The 25,026-nt window shown below is 38.8% G+C and overlaps 2 protein-coding genes across 13 annotated transcripts; one reads left to right on the forward strand and one right to left on the reverse strand.

Annotated features, from left to right (window-relative positions):
• Positions 1-13,510: 13,510 nt before the first annotated feature.
• Positions 13,511-18,573, forward strand: LOC306817198 (cyclin-dependent kinase 2 homolog). 6 transcript variants are annotated; one of them, XM_079333886.1, is made up of 15 exons: positions 13,511-13,611; positions 13,861-13,912; positions 14,097-14,159; positions 14,328-14,363; positions 14,477-14,586; positions 14,703-14,935; positions 15,092-15,127; positions 15,274-15,339; positions 15,457-15,500; positions 15,604-15,631; positions 15,716-15,856; positions 16,080-16,272; positions 16,421-16,553; positions 16,892-16,999; positions 17,889-18,573. In XM_079333886.1, exons 6-15 carry the CDS (start codon positions 14,863-14,865, stop codon positions 18,324-18,326), a joined length of 1,260 nt encoding a protein of 419 aa, XP_079190012.1. In that variant the 5' UTR covers positions 13,511-13,611; positions 13,861-13,912; positions 14,097-14,159; positions 14,328-14,363; positions 14,477-14,586; positions 14,703-14,862; the 3' UTR covers positions 18,327-18,573. The 6 variants fall into 6 exon arrangements, with proteins under 6 accessions (XP_079190012.1, XP_079190007.1, XP_079190008.1 ...); XM_079333881.1 differs by having other exon boundaries at positions 13,513-13,611; positions 15,604-15,856; XM_079333882.1 differs by having other exon boundaries at positions 13,513-13,611; positions 13,864-13,912; positions 15,604-15,856.
• A 9-nt stretch (positions 18,574-18,582) lies between these two features.
• LOC306817225 (uncharacterized protein) lies at positions 18,583-22,852 on the reverse strand. Of its 7 annotated transcripts, XM_079333936.1 has the most exons (12): positions 22,712-22,852; positions 22,118-22,192; positions 21,880-21,939; positions 21,619-21,709; positions 21,336-21,424; positions 21,109-21,236; positions 20,970-21,021; positions 20,670-20,767; positions 20,230-20,515; positions 19,584-19,630; positions 19,355-19,503; positions 18,583-18,981 (listed from the first exon to the last, which is right to left on the reverse strand). In XM_079333936.1, the coding sequence occupies exons 1-9, from the start codon at positions 22,759-22,761 to the stop codon at positions 20,334-20,336; spliced, it is 825 nt and encodes a 274-aa protein (XP_079190062.1). In that variant the 5' UTR covers positions 22,762-22,852; the 3' UTR covers positions 18,583-18,981; positions 19,355-19,503; positions 19,584-19,630; positions 20,230-20,333. The 7 variants fall into 7 exon arrangements, with proteins under 7 accessions (XP_079190062.1, XP_079190063.1, XP_079190066.1 ...); XM_079333937.1 differs by lacking the exon at positions 18,583-18,981 and having other exon boundaries at positions 19,022-19,503; positions 21,880-21,964; positions 22,152-22,192; XM_079333940.1 differs by lacking the exon at positions 18,583-18,981 and having other exon boundaries at positions 19,022-19,503; positions 22,708-22,727.
• Positions 22,853-25,026: the final 2,174 nt, after the last annotated feature.

The raw sequence follows: 25,026 nt of genomic DNA on the forward strand, positions 1-25,026 counted from the left end.
GAGATCAATACTTCTCCCTTTGATACATGGATGAGTTCAAGTCTGCCTTCATTATGTCAAATCATATTAACAATGCTCGCTTTCCTCTATGATGTGATTAATCATAGATGAATATGTTTGCTCTAATTCTCTAACTCGTTATACAAACAGCACAATGAAGTACTTTCTTAATGTTATCCAAGGCCATATGAGGCTCAGTGTAAGGTCAAGCAGGGAGATTGGTTTTACTTTCTCACACATTTATTCAGTTTCTTCATAATAAATGAGCCACTCCCTCTTTACCGCTTTCTCTGCACTGGTGATCAGCTGATTTGGGGCGTTTGCTCTTCAAGTAACAATCTCACCCGACTCTGCCACAACCTCTCTCAACCAATCATCCAGCCACGGTCACATTTTAAAGTCTTTGTCATTTCGGTGCAATCGCTGCAACCCTCCTCCGCCCCTGTCACCTCCATTACAGCTCAGCAGAGTTTAGATACGGCCTCAGAAACCCACTCCTCGTCACATCTGGCTGTTACAAATCAGAGAAGACCCACACACAGAATTAAAGGGCAGAGGCAGAAGTGAGGCCAAAGCTGAGAGTTTACTGTAGTTTTCAGGCAGAGTACAATTAAGTCCGTTCCAGAGGTCAAAACCAAAAGTCAGGAGAACCAGGGGCATCAGGCGAAAACTCTAAAACGTAAACAGGCACAGGTCAAAATCCAAAAGGGCAATTAAATCAGGCTGTAAACAAAGGCAGGAGCACAAACTGTGATCTGGCAAACTTCCTGGTATAAGCACTGAGGGGAAATGAGCAGACATGCAACAGGTGTGTGGCAGATCTAGCGGGCTGGCAGTCGATTGGTCAGCAAAGACTGTACAGGAAATGCCAATGGGTGGAGACAAGGAGCTGGAGGGAAAAGCTGGCAGGTGCTGAAAAGAAAATGAGCAGAGGGGTGTGTGCAGGAGGGAGGGGTTTATGAAAATCAGGAAGCTCTCGCAGAGTCCATGACACCCACAATCTTATATCACCACCAGCACAAGGGTCTAGACTCAATAGGGGGATATCCTGTCAGCCTCATTACCCCTCATAAAGCTCATAAAGTTCATAAAGCTATCATGTTGGAGTCTAATGTTAAAAGACTTTGCACATGTATTTTCTAAATAGTTAAATAAAAAAATGTTCATTCTTAATTAAGCCTCCCCTGATTGAATTAAGATTATAATATAACAAGATCAGGTAAGTGATATCCTATTACTGACAGGCAAAGTCAGGCTTAGATAGTACACCACATCTGTCAGTTTTCTGCACTTCAGCAATCACAGTGGTTATAAGAAAGCAAGCACAAAGACTAGCTCATGACTGACATGTCTGTGTTTTAACCTAATCCTAACAAAGTCTGCTCTAATCTATAATGATCTCTGCTCAGAGCTATAGAGCCCTTTAAATTATGCAGGGTTGTATGAAGAGATACAGTTACAGTTCCAACTTCACTGGCATGCTCTACGAGAAGATAAAAGGCAAAAAAAGAATAGATGTTGGAACAAAATCTAAGATTGCTTTATAGGCCTTTAGAGGAAGAAAACTAAGGTTTTTGCAATTTGAGTGGACACGCAATGCACACGGACCTGCTGGAATTGACGGGTTAGTGTCAACTCAGCCTAACTTTGGATAAAAATCCACAAACAGCAGTCTGTTTGCTTGTTATGTTTTACTTACATTTCATGGGCGAAATAAAAGACTAGTGTTATGCATATTGGACACATCTCTGCTATGGTGCTGCTGTACTGCATAATAATACTGTGATGTTAACAGTGTGTCCTTCACGTGCATGGTAATGACAGTCGGATAAAACTATGCGTTCAATTTCTCCAGAATACTTTCTTACTGTAAAGCAAATTTCATAACACAAGGCCAGAAGGAACAACATTAACAATGTGAGCTGAGGCCTAAAGAGCGTACAACTTTCACCACACTGTTATATTATGTCACATAATAACAAGTGTTAACAAAAATTGGTTGCATTGGTTAAGGAGCCTCCCATCATTGGCTGGCACACATCTGTTTGCAACACTTCCAGCCTTGAGATTACGGCAATGCTCTGTAAACCACGCCCACTAGAGATGGAAAAAAAAAAAAAAACATCACCGTTAATTTTTACAAATCCTGTAACGCCAGGAAAATGCCCTTTTCTGTCAAGCCCTTTAACTCAGGAGAAATAAACAAGTGAATGGCCTCAACAGTGTTGGTCAGGGCTGATTCCTTAAGAAAGTTATTCATGATTTGTTTGTTCTTATTTACATACCATAGCCATTATAGGAATAGCTGGAGTAATATTTTGTAATTTAACTTTCAAGTGTACATTTCATGTCATTGCCAGCCAGTTTTATGTTTTTGTTCCTGGAATATTGGGTTTTGACTCCTGTTTGAGTTAAGCCTGTTTGATCTATTTTTTCTTTGTACCTGTTGCCATTTCTCGCCTTCCTGCCTGCCATATCCAGACTCTGTTGGCCTCTTTGTTTTCGTGGTTTAACTATCACTCCCATTATTGCAGCGCCCAGCCTGTAGCTGCTTTGTCATTGTGTATATACAATAAGTCCTTTTTCCGTACTCTCCTGTAATTTGTGAAAGATGGATACGTCAATGTTTTAATGATCTAGTTGCTAACAAGAAGATTATCTGTATTTTAGTGCCGTCATATTAGAAAAGCTTACAGTATTTGGTATTTACCCACACTGAAGAACCTGCCGCCTGATAAATCCATTGTGCTGTCCGTGGTGCTGAAGTAGCAGCAGGATTTCGAATTGTGCTTCTTTCTTTCAGTTCTGCCCTTCCAACTGTTTCATGTTTTCACCTATTACATTCTGTGAACTGAGCAATTTTAATAACCAATTCTGGACTCTATCTGGATGTACCTACAAGCTATAATTAATAAATATTTGCCCCTAACAAAAGCCAGCAATTTAAAAATATGTTTGAGTGTCAAAGCTTGTTTTGAAATTGGGTAATTTCATTGCTTCAACAACAACAGAAGAACTCTAAATTTCCACAGTCGTCTCTGTTGTAGCTACAGCACTGTCCATAAATGAAGTACCTTGAGAGCCAGAACACTTTTATTTATTATTCTTTTTTCTTTTTTTTTTATAACAAATGAATGTAGTATGGGATTGAATTGATAATTGACCAGAACATGATAACAAACAGCTGTCTTAAATTATGTTATTGTTGGTTGTTGCTCTAATCAGCTGTGATACAGTCAGCCAGTTGTGTCTTATGAAAAGGATACAATACTATTATAAAGACAAATATTGCTGGGTTTTTTTTTTTGTGATCTCATATTCTTTCTTCGCTGTGGGAGACGAAAAATAGGACAGTTCATCAGTTTCATCTAATTTAAGCACCTGCAAAGATGATCTGCACCAACTTCATTGTCGAGAGAAGATGCCTCTCATACCTGTATTTATTTATTCTATGTTCTTGTCCGAGTATTGTGTTGATTCAATAATATGTTAGTCATCATTATATGATTACTCCATTTGAGTCGGTCTAATAAAATATTGAAGTTTTTTTTAAAGGCAATTACCTTCAGGTGTTTACATTTGCAAATATGGAGATTAATCAAACCAAGCTAGTCTAAATTACCACATGGGAAAATAACTATTTACATGTGTTTAACATGGGCTGCACTCTGACTTAATGCTTACCACTGTGGTGTATAATAGCCAAGGGCTCTGACTCTCTCTCTCTCTCTCTCTCTCTCTCTCTCTCTCTCTCTCTCTCTCTATCTGAAAGCCTATATTACACAAGTGAAAGGAAAAGAGACCATCAAATTGCCAGGAAGTACCAACAAAGAGTAAACTGCACCAAGACTGTACGCGCAATCAATTTGGTGAAGCTGATCTTGACAAATGTAGGGTTATCAGCTGAAGCAATCAACTATTTGTGAATTCAACCTAACTATTATCATTTCACAATTACATTAGATTTATTAAGATTAAAAATGATGAGATACAAAACCTTATTAAAGAGCATCCCATTGGTTCCCAAGCGTTCTGGTTCTGATGCGTTATTAAAAACAAGGTTTTTTTCTTGATGAGCTACCATGAAGTTTGTGACTCAGTGTTTTCATTTCAAACAATGAGAGTTTTGTCCGTAAGATGTTTAATGTGGTGTGACCTAAAAGACTGCTAAAATGACCACGTATTTCATCAAATAAATGTACAAAACATAAATATTCAGTTGTGTTTGGAACTGAAAGAGTTGATCTTTTCTCCTGTGGAGATTCATCCAGTTTGTCTTTTGACTTTTGAAAAAGCACTCGATCCCTGGATTCAGTTGATTTGGATAACAATACTTGGAATCTTGATGGAAATTTAGAAATGCTTTATTGAAGTTAATTGCCAAAATACTAAAACTTCACAAGCACATTATAATGAGGCATTTGTGCACTTCCCATCACAGAGGGGGGCTTTTTCATTCTAGTACTTAATCAAGAAAACCTCAGACATAAGCTCTAATGAGTCCATCTGGAATAAGATAATATAAGACATTAATCTACTTGACTTCATTGGGCCTTCATTCATAGAACGCATCAAATCACTGGTGGTAAGACACTAAATAATTCTGCAATCAGATGAAAGATTTGTGCTCTGTATTTATAACCTGCAGCAGCAGTTGAACAGCGGTTGTATCTGACAAAACTGGATTTTACAAGATGATTTCTCAGTCCTGATGGGATTGGCTTGGCTTTAGGCAGTCAGAGCACGTATTTAGTTTCTTTGAGAAAAGCAATGCAAATCACCATAATGAGGAAATGGAGCCAAACCAAATACCTACAATAAGATGCTTGTTTTTTTGTTGTTGTTGTTTGTTTGAGTAAGCTCAGATAGCCAGATATATATTTTTTTAAAGAATGTTAATGTTGCAGCATTTCTCTCTCTCTCTCTCTCTCTGTCTCTCTCTCTCTCTCTCTCTCTCTCTCTCTCTCTCTCTCTCTGTCTCTCTCTCTGTCTCTCTCTCTCTCTCTCTCTCTCTCTCTCTCTCTCTCTCTCTCTCTCTCTCTCTCTCTCTCTCTCTCTCTCTCTCTCTCTCTCTCTCTCTCATTTATTACTCAATCCACTAATCCACTGTCCTATCTAAAAAGAAAAAAAGGCCCAAACCCCCCAAAAATAAACTCTTGAAAAGCTTTATAGCAAGTTTCAGAAATTACTTGGCAGGAAGTGGCAATATTTCTTTTACAAAACAGCTCTATGGACCAACTGTATCTGACTAGCACCAAACAAACACAATGGGCCACCATCTGGTAAACAGAAAAGCAATGTTAGTTGATTAAGGGACAGATATTTCTCTCAGGATTCTGTTAGGTCCAACAACAGATGTCACTAAGAGGTGAATGTTAATCTTATATGTACTGTAGTAGTGGTTGACTTTAGGCCAGTATATACAGAGGACACAAGCTGACTATGGCATCCAAGACCCAGAGTAGGGTTGACTGTAGTGTACAGGTTTCAGATAAGCGTTCTAAATTAGGTTTCTCCCCATCTCAGAGCACTTTGCAGGAATTATTTTCATGACTTTTAAACAGAAGAAGCAGAATGGCACCCTGGCATGCATGTTCTCATTTTTTGACTAACACCAGCGAGGGACTGTGACTGTTCAGTGTTCATCACAGTGACAGCCTCGGGGGAGAAACTGTTCTTCTGACGGGTTGTTTTGGTGGGAGCATTTATACTGCCGTATGACTTAAACGTCATTCCTATAAAGTCAACTGTGTTGTCTTTTTTCTAAGTCTCTATCTTCACTTCAGCACTGACTCACAATGGACCTGACTTGGTGGAGATGGATGTGTCAGTGCATAATATTTGTAACAGGACTGTAGGAAAGTGAGATGTTCGGGAAAAGATGGAGCTGAACGATGAAGAGCCAAGGAGGTGTTTATTAGAGTGGACCATCATCTATCCACATGACACACAGAAGCATCAATATCCAGTCCCCACACATCAGCCCTCATTAGTTATCTGTAATCTTTCATTCACTTCCTGGATTGACTTAGTCCATAGCAACCACGGTCAGTACTCAAAGACATCTCCAGCATGCAGTATGGCAGCCTGTTGATTCTCATCTGTCAGTGAAGAACAAGAGAGACAGAAATTAGCTTTCTAAACATGTTTCCTGTAAGCTGTCATACAGTAAGAGAACTATTTACCACCATTTACACCAGGAGTGAGATGTGTTTGTCAGTAAATCAGTGTGCCGGCTGAGTGTGAGGTGTGTGCGTCATATGGTACGTTTTCAAATTAACGTGGACTAGAACACAAGCTGGGTCAAAGAGGAGCTGTGCCAAACAGAGAAGGAGGATGCTCTAAACAGAACCCCATAAAGTTGTGTGAGAATTAATTTTGAATGTCCAGTTGGTACTTGTGTAAATCCTGCTGGAGACTCGAGTATGGAGCTCTGACAGGAAGTGGATCCACTGACAGGAAGTGGATCCTTTACTGACACTGTCATGCAGCATATACTACAAGTTTGTCCAGTTGTGACTAACATTAAAATTTTTAATAGTGTCTGATTCTGATAGTTGACTGTGGTGGCCACAGTGGTGAAGATATACTTTCTATATATTTCATGTTTATGATGGAAATGAAGTCACGTCAGTATAAACATGTGACACTCTTCTGTTTATTGTTGACAGGAGAGTTTAAGTGCTGGAAGACAGGATGCCTTAAAGACAATTTTTCAAATGGATACTTGTTGTGCAGCCAGAACTGTGTAGTAGTCCAGTCCAGGACTTGGTCACCTCAAGCATTTAGGACCCTACTGTTTAGTCCCTGATAGTTCTGAGTATAAGGCTGCTCTTGTCTTCACTTACAAGAAAACCGTTCACATGTTGTGATGATGCGTGGAATGCCATTGTTATTGGCAAACGGTGTGTGTTTTTGACCTAAGTTTAGTTTCTGTATTTGCAGCACATTTCATGCTCATGCAGTTGTTTTGTCTTTTTGCAGTGCATTTGTTTGTTTTGCAGCCCGTTTGTGTCTTGCTTTTCTAAATGTTTATCATTTCATCAGACGCCGAGCATTTGACCCCTAACGGCCTCTGTACATAGGCTTCCTGGAGGGCAACGTTTTTGCGCTGCAGGGATACGCTGGAAGATACATCATCACTTCCTCTCCAGCAGAATTAACACACTGGAGATCATTGTTCCCTACTGTAAGAGCTCCCATACTGTCTCCTATGAAGTTTATGTTTTCTTTTTTCTTCTTCAATTTGTGCATTGGAAAAATAAAATCTCAATGAAATATGATGTTTCTGTAGGAAACATGTCAGTGTTACAGTCACATCCTCTACCCTCTGTCAGGGAATGTCTAAAAAGCAAGTACTACTTTGCAATATAATTTCAGGCAGACTACAGGCAGTCTGCGATAGCTTCAGGTTTCTCCTATTGTTACAGGTACTCGAGGCCTGCAGGCGCTCATTTTTGTTCAAGCATTCAGACAATATTGCAAAGCTGGTTACAAAGCAGATGAGAACTCACTGTGATTCTTATGTCAGTTTGGTTGACGCAAGACCTCCCACTGCAGCTTTCCAACCAGCAACACCAGGAGACATAAGAGATGCTGTGTTTTATTCATGCACACATGCAGCATCTGCACAAATACACATTTTTCTGGAGAGTGTTTGGGCAATAAAACTGCCCGGCCACTAGACGCTTGGCATTGATCCTGATTTAAGGTAGCATTACGACTTAATTTCACATTCACACGTATAGACTCCTAACAACACATACAATGGAATAAATCATCATTGGAACTCCGTGTCCACATTCACCTAACTGGATTTACACTGATAATACAGCATTAGAGACCATAGATGACAGAAAAGCTTGGCCCAAGTCTAGATAAACTCAAGTAAAGAATGTTAATTCTACCCTGAGATCCCATTATGTCATGTTTATTCAAATATGCCTCCTGACTAAAACAAAGTATGAATACTCTGCTATCCTGCTTTGCTGCTTGCTTGCTTGCGAGATGAATTAAGGATTATCTTATTTTATCTGACCTACATGGATTCCTGTTACATTTTTAAACATGTAGGCCTACAAAGATTTTAAAATAAGTGGTATTTTTAAACGAACCCCTAATCTGGATGAAGAATGTGCAACTTTTTGATCCAGTAGGTGTCAACCTTGAGCACCGGCATTAAACCAAAACAAACTGCTGTTTGGCATCACCTCTGCTATTCTGAAGCCTCACCTCTCCTCCACTAGCACACCTCGAAGACATTTCCACTCGCTTTGGCACAAAGGAGTTATTAATTCGAACGCAACACAATTAAGAACCATTTGTCACAAGCGGAGGACAAAATTGTCCTTTGCTCAAGCTGTAAATGCCTGTGGTCTGCATTGTTGTGTTAGCAGGCTAATGTTAGCACACATTGGTTGACATAGCTTCACATTGTACATCAGTTAACATAGAATGGCCGTGATCCAAAGACATTAAAGGTCCCATTTTATGCTTTTTTTCTGGTTTTATATATGCTCTTTAGTGTAGTTTCCAGGTGTCTTTTGCATGTTTAGGCACGTGTGTGCAAAAATTCAAAGTCCATGGAAACGTGTCTTCTCCTACGTCCTACGCCCTTTAAAGTATAACACCTAAATAAGCATTAAGTACGTTATATTATTTTTTTCCCACTATTTCTTGACTCAAACAGCTTTATAGTCGATAAACACGACAACATGATGTAAACATGGCTCTGACAACTGTACAGCTGGCAAGATTCAGGCCTCATAATCATTGTCAACAGTCATGACTCAGAGAGACATTTACAGAGGATACACTTGTTTACTGCTGTGTGTACAATGTCACACTGCAAGTAAGCCTTTTCAAGGGAAAGAGCTGAAAGTCTTGTTTTTGCTTTCTTTCACACCTGTTTTGTTTTTACATACAGGTTGCTTCAGCCCCAGGCTCGATGCTGTTGTATCAATATCATTAAATATGTAAGGCTGCCTCACCAGCACTGAAAAAATGCAAAATGTTGCTTTCATGGTTCAATTTATAATTTGTGAAAGTAGAAATCTATAGCAGAATAATAAAAAAAAGAAGTAACACTTTGGATTATAAAGTACTGTTTGTTCACCCAATTTAGACCAAGAATTTACTTACAATGCTTTATCCATCTACTAAACGGCACTTTTCCTTTTGAGTTACAAAAGCAATTTGGGGAGGCACACAAGAAAAGGATGTTTACAATAAAAATAGGGGAAGAGAGAGCATCAGAATGGAGCAAATAAGGGCAGAAAATGAACAGCCTCCAAAAAGTAATATTTCACTTTTGTGTGCAGATTGTCCAGCAGAAGAAAGAGAAAAGAAAAAAAAACAGAGCACCTTTGGGCTTTTATCAGTGCAGCCATGTTTTTTTTTTCCCATTGCAGTCTTTTTGTTGTGTTCTCACTCAGGCAAAGCTAGAGGTCATAGCATTTTTAAACATCCTCGTTTTGAAACTAAAGTGTGTTCAAGTAGGACGTGTGTGTTTAGATTTTGTCCTTCAAGCAAGCAGAAAAATAAATAGAGGGAACACTCATTGGAGCACTACAATTTATATTAAATGAATCTGCAATTTTATTTTGTCTTTATCAATTCAATTCAAAAAACGTTATTTGTCGCTGGGGGGCAATTCAAAATTCACAATTCTATTATGCAGTAACTGGAAATAAAAAAATTGTATATATCTATACAGAGCTATGTGCAAGTAAAACAACAGACTGAATATACACTAAAGCTATGCATAAGGATGAATACTAAAGATTGTGACCAGAGTGCAATGATGAATAAGATAAAAAAAAAAAACTGATATGAAATAGAATAAAGTGGAGAAGTGCATTCAGACCAAATAAAGAATTAGGCTGTTTATTTCTTCTTTAGTATTTAAACTTGTATCACACACTCCTGCTATGTGGGGCAGCACTCTCCAGCATGAAACGACCGCCTCTCCCCAGGTCCATACCACCAACCCAAACTCAGGAGGCCCCTCACTCAAAGATAAAAACCCATGAGCAGTTTTAACATGTTTACTGGCTGGCTTTCCATGAGCTGGGACAGAGACTGGCAGAAGATGAAGAGCTCAACAAGCACGACTTTCAATGTGTAGAATATTGGATGCACACACAGCATTGAATTTGGAAGCTGCGCAGAAAAGGGGGCTGACCCACTTATAAATAAGGACGGGAACCAAAAACTGGGGTGACAACTTGAAGGACTTGACCATGAGGGGCTGATGATGATGGTTTTCTTGGCTGCAAAGACTGTAAATCTTTTACTTGTACCCAAGGATGGATTTAAGTTGAACAGCCCTCAACAAGTTTCATGCCAGAAAGCAGTTCCTCGAATGAGATGACGTTCAGGAGATGCATTACACAACAGACAAAATAAGACAGGTAGGTCTGGCACAAGCCGCATGTTAACTTATAAATAAGACTTGCACCAGTCCCACATGCCATGTAGTCCCATTGACTACAGTAGGTTGGAGCAAGAACCTGTTGATGGTGATTTGAATGGCTGTTGCAGTTTGTTCATGAATGATGGGCACCTAGTTGTATATCAGACAGGAAGGATCTGTATAAACTTATACAGATCATACAAACATATTCTTGTTTTTGTCTTTTTATGTCTGATTACAATATTAATATTTCAAGGTAAAATATCCATGTCCTTTACTGAGCGAAAGCTGAAGCTGATCTCATCTGACATGAAAGGAGACAGGTGAAACAGGTGGTCAATCAAAGAGTTGACAGCCATTTATGCTCATATTCACCTAGCGTTTAAAAAAGGTACTGGAGTCCAAATTCAAAACACTGAAGAGAGCCTTCTGCCCCTGCCACCTCCACCATCGAGTGGATGTACCTGCAGGTACTGCGGTCTGACCTCTCTCCTATTTTCAAAACGTTTCCAATATTTATCCTACTTTCACCATGTTCCTTTCTGTGGCTTTATAGAAAAATACAGAGGCCTTTTAGGTCGGATAGAATCAATTATCTGAACCGGTTCACTTTCCTGATATTATCGCTGCAACACTTGAGGGAAAACGGCCATGTGGTGGAGCTGTCTGCTTCTCTTGTCAAAACAAAAGCAAACCATTCCACACCTACAGTAGAATCATACTGGCCGCTGTGTTGCTGACAGAGAAGCCAGCACTTCAACATATCATGTTTCCTTAATGTCTGGTGATATAGTAAGGTCATTTATGATTTAATACAGTAAATATCAAACATAATGGGCCTTTAAAATCACCATTGTAACTTCTTTTCACAAACAAAAGAGAGACAGAAGAAGAAAAATCCATCATAACAAGGAACATGGTTCATGAGTTTTCAAGTATTCATTTTTAACACATAGACCATAAAAAAAACAACAGAAAAGAAGAATCTGATATGCATTTGGGTGTACTTTAGTATTGTGTTACGGGATGCAAGCATAAAACCCAAGTTAGCTACATTTGTTAATCAATGATTCCTTCAAGCTTTCGTACAACATGTCTCACACCCCACAGCAGGTTCACCTACCTTGCCAATGAAGGCAAGTCGCATATTGTGATTAAAAAAAGACAATAAAAATAGACCATAGAGTTGAAGAGGACAACTTCAGAACTCCTGATTTGCAAGTTGAATTCAGGAGCAATCAAGAAGTACTTCACGATACTGTGGCAAGCCTGACATGTGGTTCTAATCTCCAAGCAGGCGGAGAGCATTAAGTAAACCCCTTTTGTGCTTCTTTGCATCTACTTGCATACACCTGTATAGTGTCAATCACACGAACATTGCGCATTAGATTAAATCTTGCCAGACATCATTCACAGGAGTGCGGTTGGAAGCAGCAAGGGAGTCCTCTCAAGGATTAAGCTGCTTTTTAAATTGGCTGCAGTGAACAAGATGAGCGGTGGAGCAGAAGTGTAAAAAAAAAAAAAAAGTCAGAGAATGAGTGAAAAGAGAGAGAGGATGAGAAAGCAGTGGATAATGAGCTTTGTTAGGGATAGGGGGGAGAAAAAAAACAACTATGGTGCTGTGTCTAACCCCGAGAATTATGGGCTTGGTCATGTGAAATGAGGAAAACTTGAGGAAGTTATTCACTGAGTGGTAATTAAATTCAATAAGAAACTTTAAATCAGCTAAATAAATTGCTTTTCTCAATTAGCTCTACCTTGATTCCTCCTTAGAGCGGCTTTCAGGATCCTATTATTTGTTTGCTTTTCCTAGATTTTGCAAAGTGGAATGTTTTCAGACACTTTTAGAAGCTGCTTTTTGGACCACTGATGATAAGGGAGAGGGACTGAAAAATACTCCATCTAAAATAATTAGATATAACACGTTGGAATCTAGATTATGACAAAGTACACAGCAAGTTTTAATGCGTTCCTGTCTGGTCATTTTTAATTAAAACATATTAATGCTCATACCATATATGTATATACAGATTATGCAAAAACATGTCAGACCAGATATAGCAGTTTAATATCACAGAAATAAAAATGTGAAGCCAAAGCTGATTAGCTTCAGTTACTTTTCTCAGTCTTACAATAGATTACATTTTTAATGCCTGTTCCTTTTTTATGCTTATGTATATTAATTAATGTGAGGTAACACTGTACACAGCTTGACCTTACCATTTTGACCCCTGCATAAGCTTAATTGACAAGGCTAATCAAGCTTTTTATTTCCATGCGAGTAGATTTGTCTTATTTCACATTTGCACATCCATCCATTTATCTGCGCTGTTTCCTGCTTGCATTCTGTGTTTAAATTTGCATAGCATAATTTGGATAAGTATAGATATATTAACACAGCACAGGAAACTGATAATTAACTGACCAGCTCTGAAAATGTGTTTTAATAAGAAGTGCAGCATTTTGAAGCAACAACTCTCAGGGGTACGGCATACATTTTAGGACATCCTCAGGTCTCAGACGAAGGTGTCAGACCTCAGACGAAAAAGCATCAGTTCTCAGGAAAACCTCCGTCGGGTGTCAGACCTCAGACTAAACGGCCTCAGATGAAACTGTCTCAGACTAAACGGCGTCAGACCTCAGACGAAACGGCCTCAGACGAAAAAGCCTCAGACGAAAAAGCCTCAGACGAAACGGCCTCAGACTGAACGGCCTCAGACGAAAAAGCCTCAGACGAAACGGCCTCAGACGAAAAAGCCTCAGACGAAACGGCCTCAGACGAAAAAGCCTCAGACGAAAAAGCCTCAGACGAAACGGCCTCAGACGAAAAAGCCTCAGACGAAACGGCCTCAGACTGAACGGCCTCAGACGAAAAAGCCTCAGACGAAACGGCCTCAGACGAAAAAGCCTCAGACGAAACGGCCTCAGACGAAAAAGCCTCAGACGAAAAAGCCTCAGACGAAACGGCCTCAGACGAAAAAGCCTCAGACGAAAAAGCCTCAGACATATTTATGTTATTTATTTTTAAATTCGAGGGGGGGGGGGGGGGGTGACTAAACGGCCTCAGATATAATTATTTTATTTATTTATATATTTTTAAATTGGGGGGAAGCGGAGCGTTGCCGGGGAACATGAAACGTCATCAAGATGCGACCACAACAACCCTGGCGCGTCTATGGGCGCGGAATGAAAATACAGTAAGTAAGTTTTAGTTAACGTTCGCCGTTCTGTTTCTTTTGCTTATGCCATTGTTATATATATTGATTTATTGACTTATGGTTAAAAGGTAGGAAGAGAGCTAGCGTTATATTATATTTTTTTAAATTGTAAAATTAGGCCGATACTATTGTGTCTTGCTAATCGTAGCTAGCTTCAGTACATTAACGTTAGTAGCAATGGCTAATGTTTTGCTAAATTGGTCAGTAATTGATCCATATATATTTCAGCAGATGGACAAAGTGAAAGCCTATGAGGATCTTCAAAAAGAACTTGAAAACGGTAACGACTGTTTCATTGTGGTTTAACGGTAATGGTAGCACATTCATGCTGACTTTAACTGCCACACAACGCTGTATGTATGTGTACTTTTTGTTGTTAAAATATAAAAGGTGAATTTGATTCAAGATTTGGTGACTGACTACTGCATTATTGTCACTCCCTCCACTTCAAATTTAATTTGTAGGTGAGCTTACCAAAAAAGGCTTTGATGCCAAAGTCAAAAAGCTCCTGGCAGCTGACAAAACAGGTAGGCTTGACTATTGATAGTTGTTGCACAACTTGTAAAAAATTACAGGCTGATTGAACGTACAATATGAGGACATCACATTTGTATATGAAGTTCACTGTACAGAAGCCTGTGGCAGTTGTGGAATTAATGCAGTTGTTTCATAACACTGCCCTTCTCATATTGCAGATGACACCAACTCAAGAAGGGCCAATGCATTTTTAAGTAAGGAAAAATAAAATTGTACACAGTTGTAAGAGCTAGTACTGTTACTAAGAAATAGTTTAGATCGCTTGGCTTGACACAATTGTCAGTCTAAATGTATAACTACTTTACAGGTGCAGCAGAGGCATTTGGCAAAGCCAAAAAGCTACTAAAGCCCCAAGTAAAGAAAAAACAATTTCCACTCAATGATAAAGATTTGGGCTGTGGAAAATCATTAGTGAAGGTGTGTGAATACTAAGCCACAGACACAGATTGTATGAATGTGTTGTATACATATCTTTGTAAAGACCTTCTTTTATTATGATTACATTTTATTTTATTTTTTTCCCTTGATGTTAGATAAGACTGGCTCCAATGGAGTGGAAGCCTAGAACTCTCAGAAAGTATGGACGGTACCAGAAACTGATTTTGGATGAAACTCCACCTCGCGTCCTTCTACAAGGCCATGAAACCTATGATGACTTGGTCAACATAGGCAAAAACAGTTTCTGGCCAGGGGATGTTGAGGGGAGTGAGTTCACCCTTTGCCATTCTGATGGGTCCAGGTGGAGTAAGGAGGACTTTCACAAAGAGTATAAGACTGTTTCAGACCTTTCGACTCCATGGAAAAGGACAGTTTATGTTGGACGAAGAGAATGTGGTAATTAATAGGCAATAGTGTAATAAGTATTGCTTTTATCTTTAATGTCCAATTTGTTAATTTTGTAAGAAATATTGTTTTTTTGCAGATGTCATGGTTTCAGGTGATCTAAGTTCCGCCTCAGGTGTGTACTTGTATATCTGCCAATGCTAAATGAAAGATTTTTTAAATTTTGTCTTGTGATTACATTTCCAACCTATATAAGCTTGTGCACTATGTGTTTGCTAATGTATGTTTATATTTTTTTGTGTAATGTGTCTAATTTTGCAGATGAACTCCTTAAAACTGATGTGGGCGATGATGAAAGTGGCATCTGTATGTCTGCCGATACTGAATGTATGGACTTTTTTTAGTGTATCTTGAAATTACATATTGAACCGGTATATGGTTGTGTAGTATGTGTGCACTATTGCATGGTTACAATTTTAGTCTAATACATGTCTTATTTTGCAGATGAATTCCCTGAAACTGATGTGGGTAGGAGTCTTGCAGATCAGGTAAAGCCTTGATCTTCATTATGGTCTTATTTGTGTCACGGACATTAGTTAGTACACAGTGGAAAACATGCAGTATAGATATTTTCTCCAAATGTGTTCATAGGATATCCATCCTAAGACATCCAGCTCAGGTGAACTGGAGACAGGGAGAGCGAGAAAGGAAAGCCAGTGCAGGTCACAGGTGGATGTAAATTCAGGGTCATCTGCAATTATAGGCAGAGCTGTAAGCCAAGGGCTGTCACCATGTGCACCTATAGGGGAAAGGAGAGCAGTGGAGGGAGATGAAGAGCTATTTGTAGGTTCTGCAAATATGTTTCTCCCTGAATCGTCCAGCATGACTCCCATTTTACCATCATGTAAGTAATGTTTTTTGTTAGATTTATCATTAGACATATTTTTAAGCAGAGGTTGAGTTAAACCAAAGAAAGAATAGAAGTTGTCATATTTCAGGGGTAGAAACTGACTACAGCTCCTGGAGATAGCCTTGCATGGTTTAGATATGACTGTTCTACAAACATGACAGGAGTGATTGGAGCACCAAGTGGCAGCTGTTTGATAATGTGTGTTTTTATCCCCAAGTGTATCTTCCACGTGTTCCATATGTGGACAAGGCTTTAATTAAATACGATGAAGAAAACCTACTTGGTGAAGGAACATTTGGCAAGGTATATCAAGGTTCTTTCCATGGTACTCCGGCAGCTGTTAAAAGGATAGTATTTGGCTCTGCAGGATGTGAGGACGACGACATCCAACATGAAATAAACGTGTCCTTGTAAGAACTTACATGTGATTTATATTGTTTTTTTATTTGATAGTGCTGTGTTTGCGAAAGTTTTATAATGATACATTTATCATTGTATTTATCAATGTTGTAAAACAATGTGACACTACATTGTGTTCTTTGTCTTGTATTTTATCAGGAGACTGTCTCATCCCAACATTGTCAGACTCATGGCAGCAGCCCGCAGTGAGACCTGCTTTTTGTTGGCGACCGAATACATTCACGGAGCCACCCTGGAAGCAGTGCTTCATACAGACAACTGCTTTGTAAAGGTGCCATTACTCTTTCTCTTATGTCTGCATGAACAATGTTTAGGTGTGTCTGTGGGGGGGGGGGGGGGCTTACTTACTTTGTCTGCTGCCACAGAAGCACAGGATGTTTGCCATAAAGGCATTTTATTTGCTAGAGCTGTATCTGTGCCTTTTTTTTATTGCACTTCCACCTATGGGTAATTTGGAAGTTGACGTTCTTGTCAATACGTGTACATTTATTTCGGAAGAGATGCAGGACATAGTTACGATTTCTGCACACTTGACCCCATAATGTTTAATTTGAGCAACATTTTCACTATTTCTTTAGTTTACATATATTTTACCTTTTGTCTTGTTAGCTCGAAGGACATGATGCCAGTTTCATATCATTGGACCTTTCAATGGCTGTTGAGTATATCCATGCACAAAGAATCATTCACCAAGACTTAAAGCCAGCAAATGTCATGGTAAGCTACTTGTCTTGAATTACAGTTTTTCTCCCTGATTTTGTTAATTTTCCCAGATCACAACTGAAATTCTCAACTATTTGTTCAACCTCCACGTCATCAAGTCACTTATGCACATCAGAAAAGCAATTTCTCTGCTTTTTCAACAAGTTAAACAGATACAGTACTGCAGATGCAAATGCTTTGGCATATTCATGCAAAGGATTATGTACACTTATACAATTTCCTACATTATCCAGAGCGTATGTTATGTACTGTAGATAAACATGTTTTACATAGGTTATTTTTGATTGTCTTGCCCCCTGAAACATCTAATCATTCGTTCATTGCATGAATCAGTACATGCAGAATGGTTGAACATGTCACATTTTCAATACTGTAACACATTTTGATCGACATGGCATGATCACTTAAATGTAGGAAAGAGTGGACGACTATACATAATTTGCATGAATGTCCCAAAGGATTTGTCCAAAACAATTAGAAATTTGTTTTATGATGTGCACCAATGACTACATGTGGAGGTTGAATAATAAGTTTTGAGATTTTAAATTCTGATCTGAGAAATCTATCAAGCAACTGAAAAAAAATTGTAAAGACAAATTAACCCATATTGTGGGTGTGGTGCTAAGTTGTGAGCTTCATCCCTCTGCCAAGGTTGCCTTGCATCTGTTTCCTGAGATTCACTGCACATCAATAAAAAAAAAGTTAAAAGTGCATCCTACCTGAATACCATAAACATTGGACACTATGGGTGATAGGACTGTAATTAGTATGGGAATTATATAGGTATTATGTCTGTTGCAGCCACGTGGTTTTGACCAGTTATACAATCTGTGAGATTTTGGACAACCTGACCTTAAAAGATTTGTATTTCAATACCTTACAGGTTCACTACCCATCTAAGAAGGCAATCCTGACAGACTGGGGCCTGGCAAACATTAGAGACACTGTGATGGTTCGTCAAGGCAGTAGGTTCACTGCACAGGCTGTAGGGCCAACTGGTGGTACTTATCTTTACATGGCTCCCGAATGCATTCTACACTTTGAAGAGGCCTCCTTGCAGACAGACATGTGGTCCATGGGAGCTACATACCTGGAGCTCCTCACTGGGTCTGTTCCGTGGAAGGTCAAGAAACAACGAGAGCTGGTTGCACTAATGGCTGCCAAAACCCCACCACATGCCCTAGCACATCTCAGTGAGAGGTACAGTTTTCTTAGTGGGTTGGTAAGCTATGACCCCGCATCGAGGCCTGCCGCATCTGATGTTGTACAGTTCCTCAAGTCAGGAGTTGATCTTGCAAGCCGATATGGCTACAGCTGGTAATCAAGCAATAAGTTGGGGTTCAACAGTACATTTTTACCACTGTGCTAATATGTTTTGCTGTATGTTGTAGTCTGCTGTTTATGAAGCACTGAAATTCTTTTCTTACAGTTGAAAATTATCAAGAAATCAAAATGTAGGTTAGGACCTTTGAAACATGGAAAACATTGTTTAACAAGAAAGTTTCACTTTTTCTGAACACTAAACTTCCAATACTGTGAAAATGTTCAAATAAAAACATTGCCAGTTATTTGTATCATTTTATTTCTCAAAAGGTATTTAATATACTCCAGCTGATAGCCCTGTCGCTTGTCTTAGCCAAAGGAAGACTGGTGAGGTGTTTTAAAGATGTCACTTGCTCACTCCCCTCCCATCCTCTGTCTGATGAGAACTTCGTATATCTCATTTGCCTCTGCAAATGTACAGGGTGTAGGAATTGTATTCTTGTTCATGGCAGTGGTGAATTCTTGGACTATCATGAGGTATGCAGCAAGACAACCATCTGCTGTGTTTGGAAAATGACTGCTTTCCAAAATGGCATGGCACATGTCTCGGAACTCCTGGTTTGCCACCATTAATGGTTCATCTTTCTCACTGACAAGTTCTTTAGCGTAGTCGAGGAGGTCTGTGTCGACTGGGCACAGCATGTCAGCAAAACCTGCAATTGGGGGAACATTTTCCATTAGAATGACAAGTACATCAATAATTGCAAAGCTGTTTCAGAGCATGCATATAAATCAGTTCACCATGACCTACAATGCTTTAAGCTGAAGCTTCAATGTCTTTCCTGCATGTTAATTTAAATATGAAATGTTTTAAGTAGGTTTACAGATTTAGTAATATGAAATTAAAAAGATAGGTAGCCAACACTAAAACATAAACAAATATTTACAAATTTCAGAATTTGTTCCTATAATCTGTCAGTCTGATGCAATGGTGTGATTACATTGGCAAATGACGTGTGTTTTGTTACGTTAGAATTAAGTTAAATAAAGATTATCAACTTTTGTTGCAACTTGCAAGTAACATACCAGGAGGTGGGGACGTGTAGAGAACATCTGGCTTCCCAAATGGACCTGCAGCATAGCGTTGTTTGCGGATGTCATGGATGTTCCATGTTATCTGCTCAGTTTTCAAATCTTTCTGAAGGAGTGGAAGGTGTGTGTACTGCAAGCAGTTGCTTTGGAGAAAGAAATGGAACTCAATGTTAACATTAAATCTGTTAGTGACATGCAATTAATCTGATCATTATTGACTTACATGTGTACAGGGTTGTCAAGCTCAAGGATGCCAGACTCCATCATGGCCTAAGCATGTGATTTTGAAAAAGACAGAAGTTGTATGTTTTAGCATTACATCAGTGAACCAAATTCTAAATTTATGTCAATCAAGTCTATGATTACAATAAGAGTGAGGAAATGCCCAAAAACTACAAGATTTTAATTCCCAAAGATGAGTGGGTTTTTTTAAATAAAAATAAAGTCATGTAGCAAAGTAACTAGAAAATCAGGGTATGCAGCATTTATTTTCTTTTATATTAAGTCAAAACATCCTCATGCTTTTCCTTAAATACGCATACACAACAGTTAGGATCACTTCAGAAGGCAATAGAATAAAGCAAATGCTCCTGCTTGACGAGGACTTTTTTGATCTTATACTCTACAGTTTATATGTGTTTCTTGGGGACAGATTCAATCAGCCTTGACTAGCAACACATTACATTTAGAAAACTATCTAATCCAAGATATGGTCCAAAAACAAAAGAAAGTCAAACATCTAAATTGTCAGTTGGTGTTGGATGTTCATTTTACATCAAGCTGGTGTAAATGTCAAGCAAAAAAACATTAAACTTTAGGAGCGTACTTTTTTTATTACGTCTGTATTGTTAAATCATTTGCTTTTATACCTCAAATGTTATCAGCCATTTCTTGATCCATGCCCTCTTTAAAATGCTGTTGAACCATTCGGCTCTCTAAACAATGAAAAATTACACTATTATTTTGAATGCCATCAGTGCCGGTCTAAAAATATTTGTGTATAAATGTAAAAACTTTCCTGGTTGTGCACTGATGTCCCCATTCTGAAGCACTGCTGTGCCTGGTTCCCCTGCTCACGCATGTGAAATGCCATCTGCATTTGACCAACAACAAGGTTCTCCTTTCCTCTGTCACCTCGAATCAATTTGGGACAGCCTGAGCATACAAAAAGAAAATCTTTTGTTTGTGCCATAACTGTTTGGTATTTGAAACCATATCAAGGACATTCTATTGTTACCAAAACTTAAATCTTTCGCTTGGTAACTGTTTTCTAGGAATTCCAACCAATTAAAAACAATACAGTGCATACCACCCTGCTCCTGAACAGCATCGTAGAAGTATCTTGCAACAAATCTTTGCTTGCGGTTGGAAGTGCCTAGCTTCAACCAAAGAAGTTTCCTAGAAAAACTGAGTGGACAACAACAGAAAAGGTGCACATATTCACATTACTATAATAGGACTGAATTACCGTTATGGCACGTGTAATCATAGCAAGACTTTTACTGAAAGTCTACATGGCCATATGTGACAAAATCTACATCAACACCTAATCTTCATGGAACATTAAATTATCAATGAATTTACAGACTGCAAAGAAAATGCAACATACCCATCAATACCTAGATGTATCCACATGCCAAAGAACTTCAGTTTGTCATTACCTGTATGGAACAATGTATGTTTCTGAATGAGTATAAACTTACCATCTTAGAAGTTGATCACTTAAATTTAAAAGATAAGATATGTACCATCAATGTGCCAGGTGTCATTTGGGCCATGGCAGAAGTAATTCCTCCGGTGAATTTTCTTCTTGCCAGGAGCTCTTTTTTGAAGACCACTTGCATCCAGATCCCTCATTATTTCAGCAACATCATTTCTATATTAACAGGAGATTACAAATTAATTAAAATGACCTACAAATTAATTGAAATGAGCTTCTACCTCATAACATTAAGAGCAAAGTATAGAGACCAACCTGTAGCAAGGCTGCACTCCTCTGATATCCCGAACCCGTTTCAGCATTGCCCTGATGCCTTGTTCAGGTGACCACTGTCTCATCTCACTCTGTAAATCAACACATTGCACAACATATTAAACCATTTGAATTATCATAAGGAAAAACACTGCAAATACAACCTGAGCAACTAACATTTCATTACATGTATTCAATATATCGGCAAAAATCCTGCAACAAAGGTTCCAGAAAAACATATTAATATCTTAGCCTTATTGACGATACTTGTTTTATTAAGGCTTACCTCCACAGCTTTGCGGATTTCAGTGAGAGGTCGCTGGGGGTCTCTCCGCCTCAATCCCAGAACTTTCAAAATCCTTCTCATGTGTCTCTCACTGTTAGGTCACAAAACAACCACAATACATGCTTTCCTTATAAAAGCACATGCATTGTGTCTTGTCCACAAGGAAAAGACTTTTGTAATTATAAGACAATGTGCATATCAGAGATGTGTCATGTCAATGGTATCTGATACAGCAACACATTTCTCAAAATGCAGGCCTACCTGATTTCATGTCCAGATGAAGCCAATACAGAGCGTATTTCCTTCTGTTTCAAGCCATTTCTGAATAACAATATTATCATATCCTCTACAAAACGTTAAGTGTGACAACCATAGGTTGAATGATATTCTAACACCTGTACTGATGCAAAATAGCTAGCCAGTGGAATTATGGAAATTTCTGGGTGTGAACATTCTACTTAAGAGGTAGTAACTTTATTCAGCTAAAACTCATACATACATAGCCTCATAAGTATATTGATGATTGTGGATACTCCTTTCACTCTTGCTGTCAGTTGACATCTTGCACCAATGTCTGAAAAAAAGTAAACAACAAAAATGTTATTGCAAAATAATAGCGTTAGGCAATTAGTAGAAATCCACAACTGACAGCTTTCTATACAATACGTCATTTGAAATTTAACGAGCTATAATTTTAGGACTAATGGTCAGTATTTACACTTGGTTCATTTTAAATATCAAACAAAATGTGAGAATTTGATTTACTACAATACACGACCTAATCACTTCACTGTTTTAAGTGCTTTAATAGCCTCACAGCGTTAATCATTTAAAGCCTCCCATAATCATTTAAGGGAGCTAAAATATGTGTCTGCTACAAACGTATGCTATGTACATTTGTAGCAATTGCTACTACTGAAGCTAGCTACGATTAGCAAGACACAATAGTATCGGCCTAATTTTACAATTTAAAAAATATAATATAACGCTAGCTCTCTTCCTACCTTTTAACCATAAGTCAATAAATCAATATATATAACAATGGCATAAGCAAAAGAAACAGAACGGCGAACGTTAACTAAAACTTACTTACTGTATTTTCATTCCGCGCCCATAGACGCGCCAGGGTTGTTGTGGTCGCATCTTGATGACGTTTCATGTTCCCCGGCAACGCTCCGCTTCCCCCCCAATTTAAAAATATATAAATAAATAAAATAATTATATCTGAGGCCGTTTAGTCACCCCCCCCCCCCCCCCCCTCGAATTTAAAAATAAATAAAATAAATATGTCTGAGGCTTTTTCGTCTGAGGCTTTTTCGTCTGAGGCCGTTTCGTCTGAGGCTTTTTCGTCTGAGGCTTTTTCGTCTGAGGCCGTTTCGTCTGAGGCTTTTTCGTCTGAGGCCGTTTCGTCTGAGGCTTTTTCGTCTGAGGCCGTTCAGTCTGAGGCCGTTTCGTCTGAGGCTTTTTCGTCTGAGGCCGTTTCGTCTGAGGCTTTTTCGTCTGAGGCTTTTTCGTCTGAGGCCGTTTCGTCTGAGGCTTTTTCGTCTGAGGCCGTTTCGTCTGAGGCTTTTTCGTCTGAGGCCGTTTCGTCTGAGGCTTTTTCGTCTGAGGCCGTTTCGTCTGAGGTCTGACGCCGTTTAGTCTGAGACAGTTTCATCTGAGGCCGTTTAGTCTGAGGTCTGACACCCGACGGAGGTTTTCCTGAGAACTGATGCTTTTTCGTCTGAGGTCTGACACCTTCGTCTGAGACCTGAGGATGTCCTAAAATGTATGCCGTACAGGGGAGAAGACTCCAATGCAGACAACACAGGGAGGATTATAGTTGAGCTATTTAATAAGGATTAATTAGCTAAAAGGTGCGACAGTGGCTCAGTTAGTAGAATTGGTCATTTCACAACCAGAAGGTTAGGGGTTCAATCCCAAGATCCTGCAGCTACAGTACCGATGTGTCCTTGAGCAAGACGCTTTACCCCACACTGCTCCTGCTGCTTTGTAAGTGTTGTATGAATGTGTATACATGGGATTATTTCCTTCTGATGGTCACTTTAATCAGTGTGCTCAAGTCCATTTAATATTTACAATGTAAAGAGTCATAAGGTTGGCACAGGGCAAGAGAATTTAGCCCAAACTATTCAAAACAAGAAACTCTTTTCACTCACTTCCTCTCTATACCTGCTGAGATTAAAAGGCGAGGTAAGTTCACTTTTGAAGCACCATACACAGAACAAAATGAAAATGCTTTGCAAAGTAAAACAGAAAGTTAAGAGCATTAGTAGCATACTGATCAACTTAAAATGCATGAGTTTAAAAGACTGCAGGCACAACTAGGTATGGCCCACCTTAGGGAGTCTCTCTCATTCAGTTTTATTTTAAAAGCAATTTTTAGCCGTTAAAAACAAACAAGCTAAATGTCTTTAAATCTTAATGTTTGTGTAAATGTTTCAAAGCAATTTTAGCTCTGTTAAAATAACATATCTTTATATATATTTATACATTTAAAAGCAATGTTTGCACAGTTAAAAACACAAGTAAAATGTATTTAAATCTTTATATTTGTGTAAATATTTTTAAAAGCAATTTTCAAACAGTGAAAAACTACCTTTCAATCTTGTGTTTATTCAGTTTTTTGTTAATGCAATCTCACAACCATTCAAGAGGTAAGTTTAGACTTAGGTATTTCATTTTACATGTTTCTTTTTAAGAGTCTAGATATTATGCCCAGTTGGGAAAGTGTGTATTCACTCGTGCTTGTGAGCACACACTTTTTGGTACCAGTCCACTTCCTGGGTTCGATGTCTTGCTCTTGAGCAAGACATCAAACCCCCCAACCAGCTTAGGAGTGCCTGTCGGGGGCCGCTCCCTCACTCTGACATCTCTCCATTAGTGCATGTCCATTGGATCCTGTTTCTGCATGTGCACTGTATCAGCCCATGTGTTGAATGAGGGTAAAAAAACATTATTCAAGTAATCAATAATCAATCAATAAAGTAAAACTTCTTCTACTCCTTCTTCTTCTTCTACCCGTGTCTGTCACATAGGACTCTAATTGGCAGGCTACAAGGGGAAAGTTCTGATATTGTTTGACCTATTCATTGCTCTCTTTATTAACACTTCTGCCATATCTTTTGTCATATTTTCTACGGCCATGATGAAGAACTGATGTTAATAAATAGAGTTGTAAAAAGTTGTTGCACAGAACTTATTGTACTTTTTATATGGAAAGTCTCGAGTATACCCACCAAGGTCTATATTTATAGCTACAAACATTTCTCCTATCACTTCCGTTGCTGTCATCCCAGCAGGTGCTTTTCTGTGATCTTTCCTCCCTTTTCGAAGAAAAATGACAAGCAACAGAGTCAAGACACAGAAGAAGTAGTTATTATGTAGGGACCTAACACACAAAGAACT

This window comes from Symphodus melops (genome assembly GCF_947650265.1).
Source record: "Symphodus melops genome assembly, chromosome: 2".
Taxonomy (NCBI): Eukaryota; Metazoa; Chordata; class Actinopteri; order Labriformes; family Labridae; genus Symphodus; species Symphodus melops.

Excerpts from the sequence above, each read along its gene's own strand:
- LOC306817198 (XM_079333881.1), top strand. The coding sequence starts at position 14,863 with ATGTTGAGGGGAGTGAGTTCACCCTTTGCCATTCTGATGGGTCCAGGT. Across the intron at positions 15,128-15,273 it reads TGATCTAAGTTCCGCCTCAG|ATGAACTCCTTAAAACTGAT; the intron begins GTGTGTACTTGT and ends CTAATTTTGCAG. Across the intron at positions 16,273-16,420 it reads CATGAAATAAACGTGTCCTT|GAGACTGTCTCATCCCAACA; the intron begins GTAAGAACTTAC and ends GTATTTTATCAG.
- LOC306817225 (XM_079333936.1), bottom strand. The coding sequence starts at position 22,761 with ATGCGACCACAACAACCCTGGCGCGTCTATGGGCGCGGAATGAAAATA. Across the intron at positions 21,710-21,879 it reads TCATCTGGACATGAAATCAG|TGAGAGACACATGAGAAGGA; the intron begins GTAGGCCTGCAT and ends GTGACCTAACAG. Across the intron at positions 20,768-20,969 it reads ATACATCTAGGTATTGATGG|TTTTTCTAGGAAACTTCTTT; the intron begins GTATGTTGCATT and ends TTGTCCACTCAG.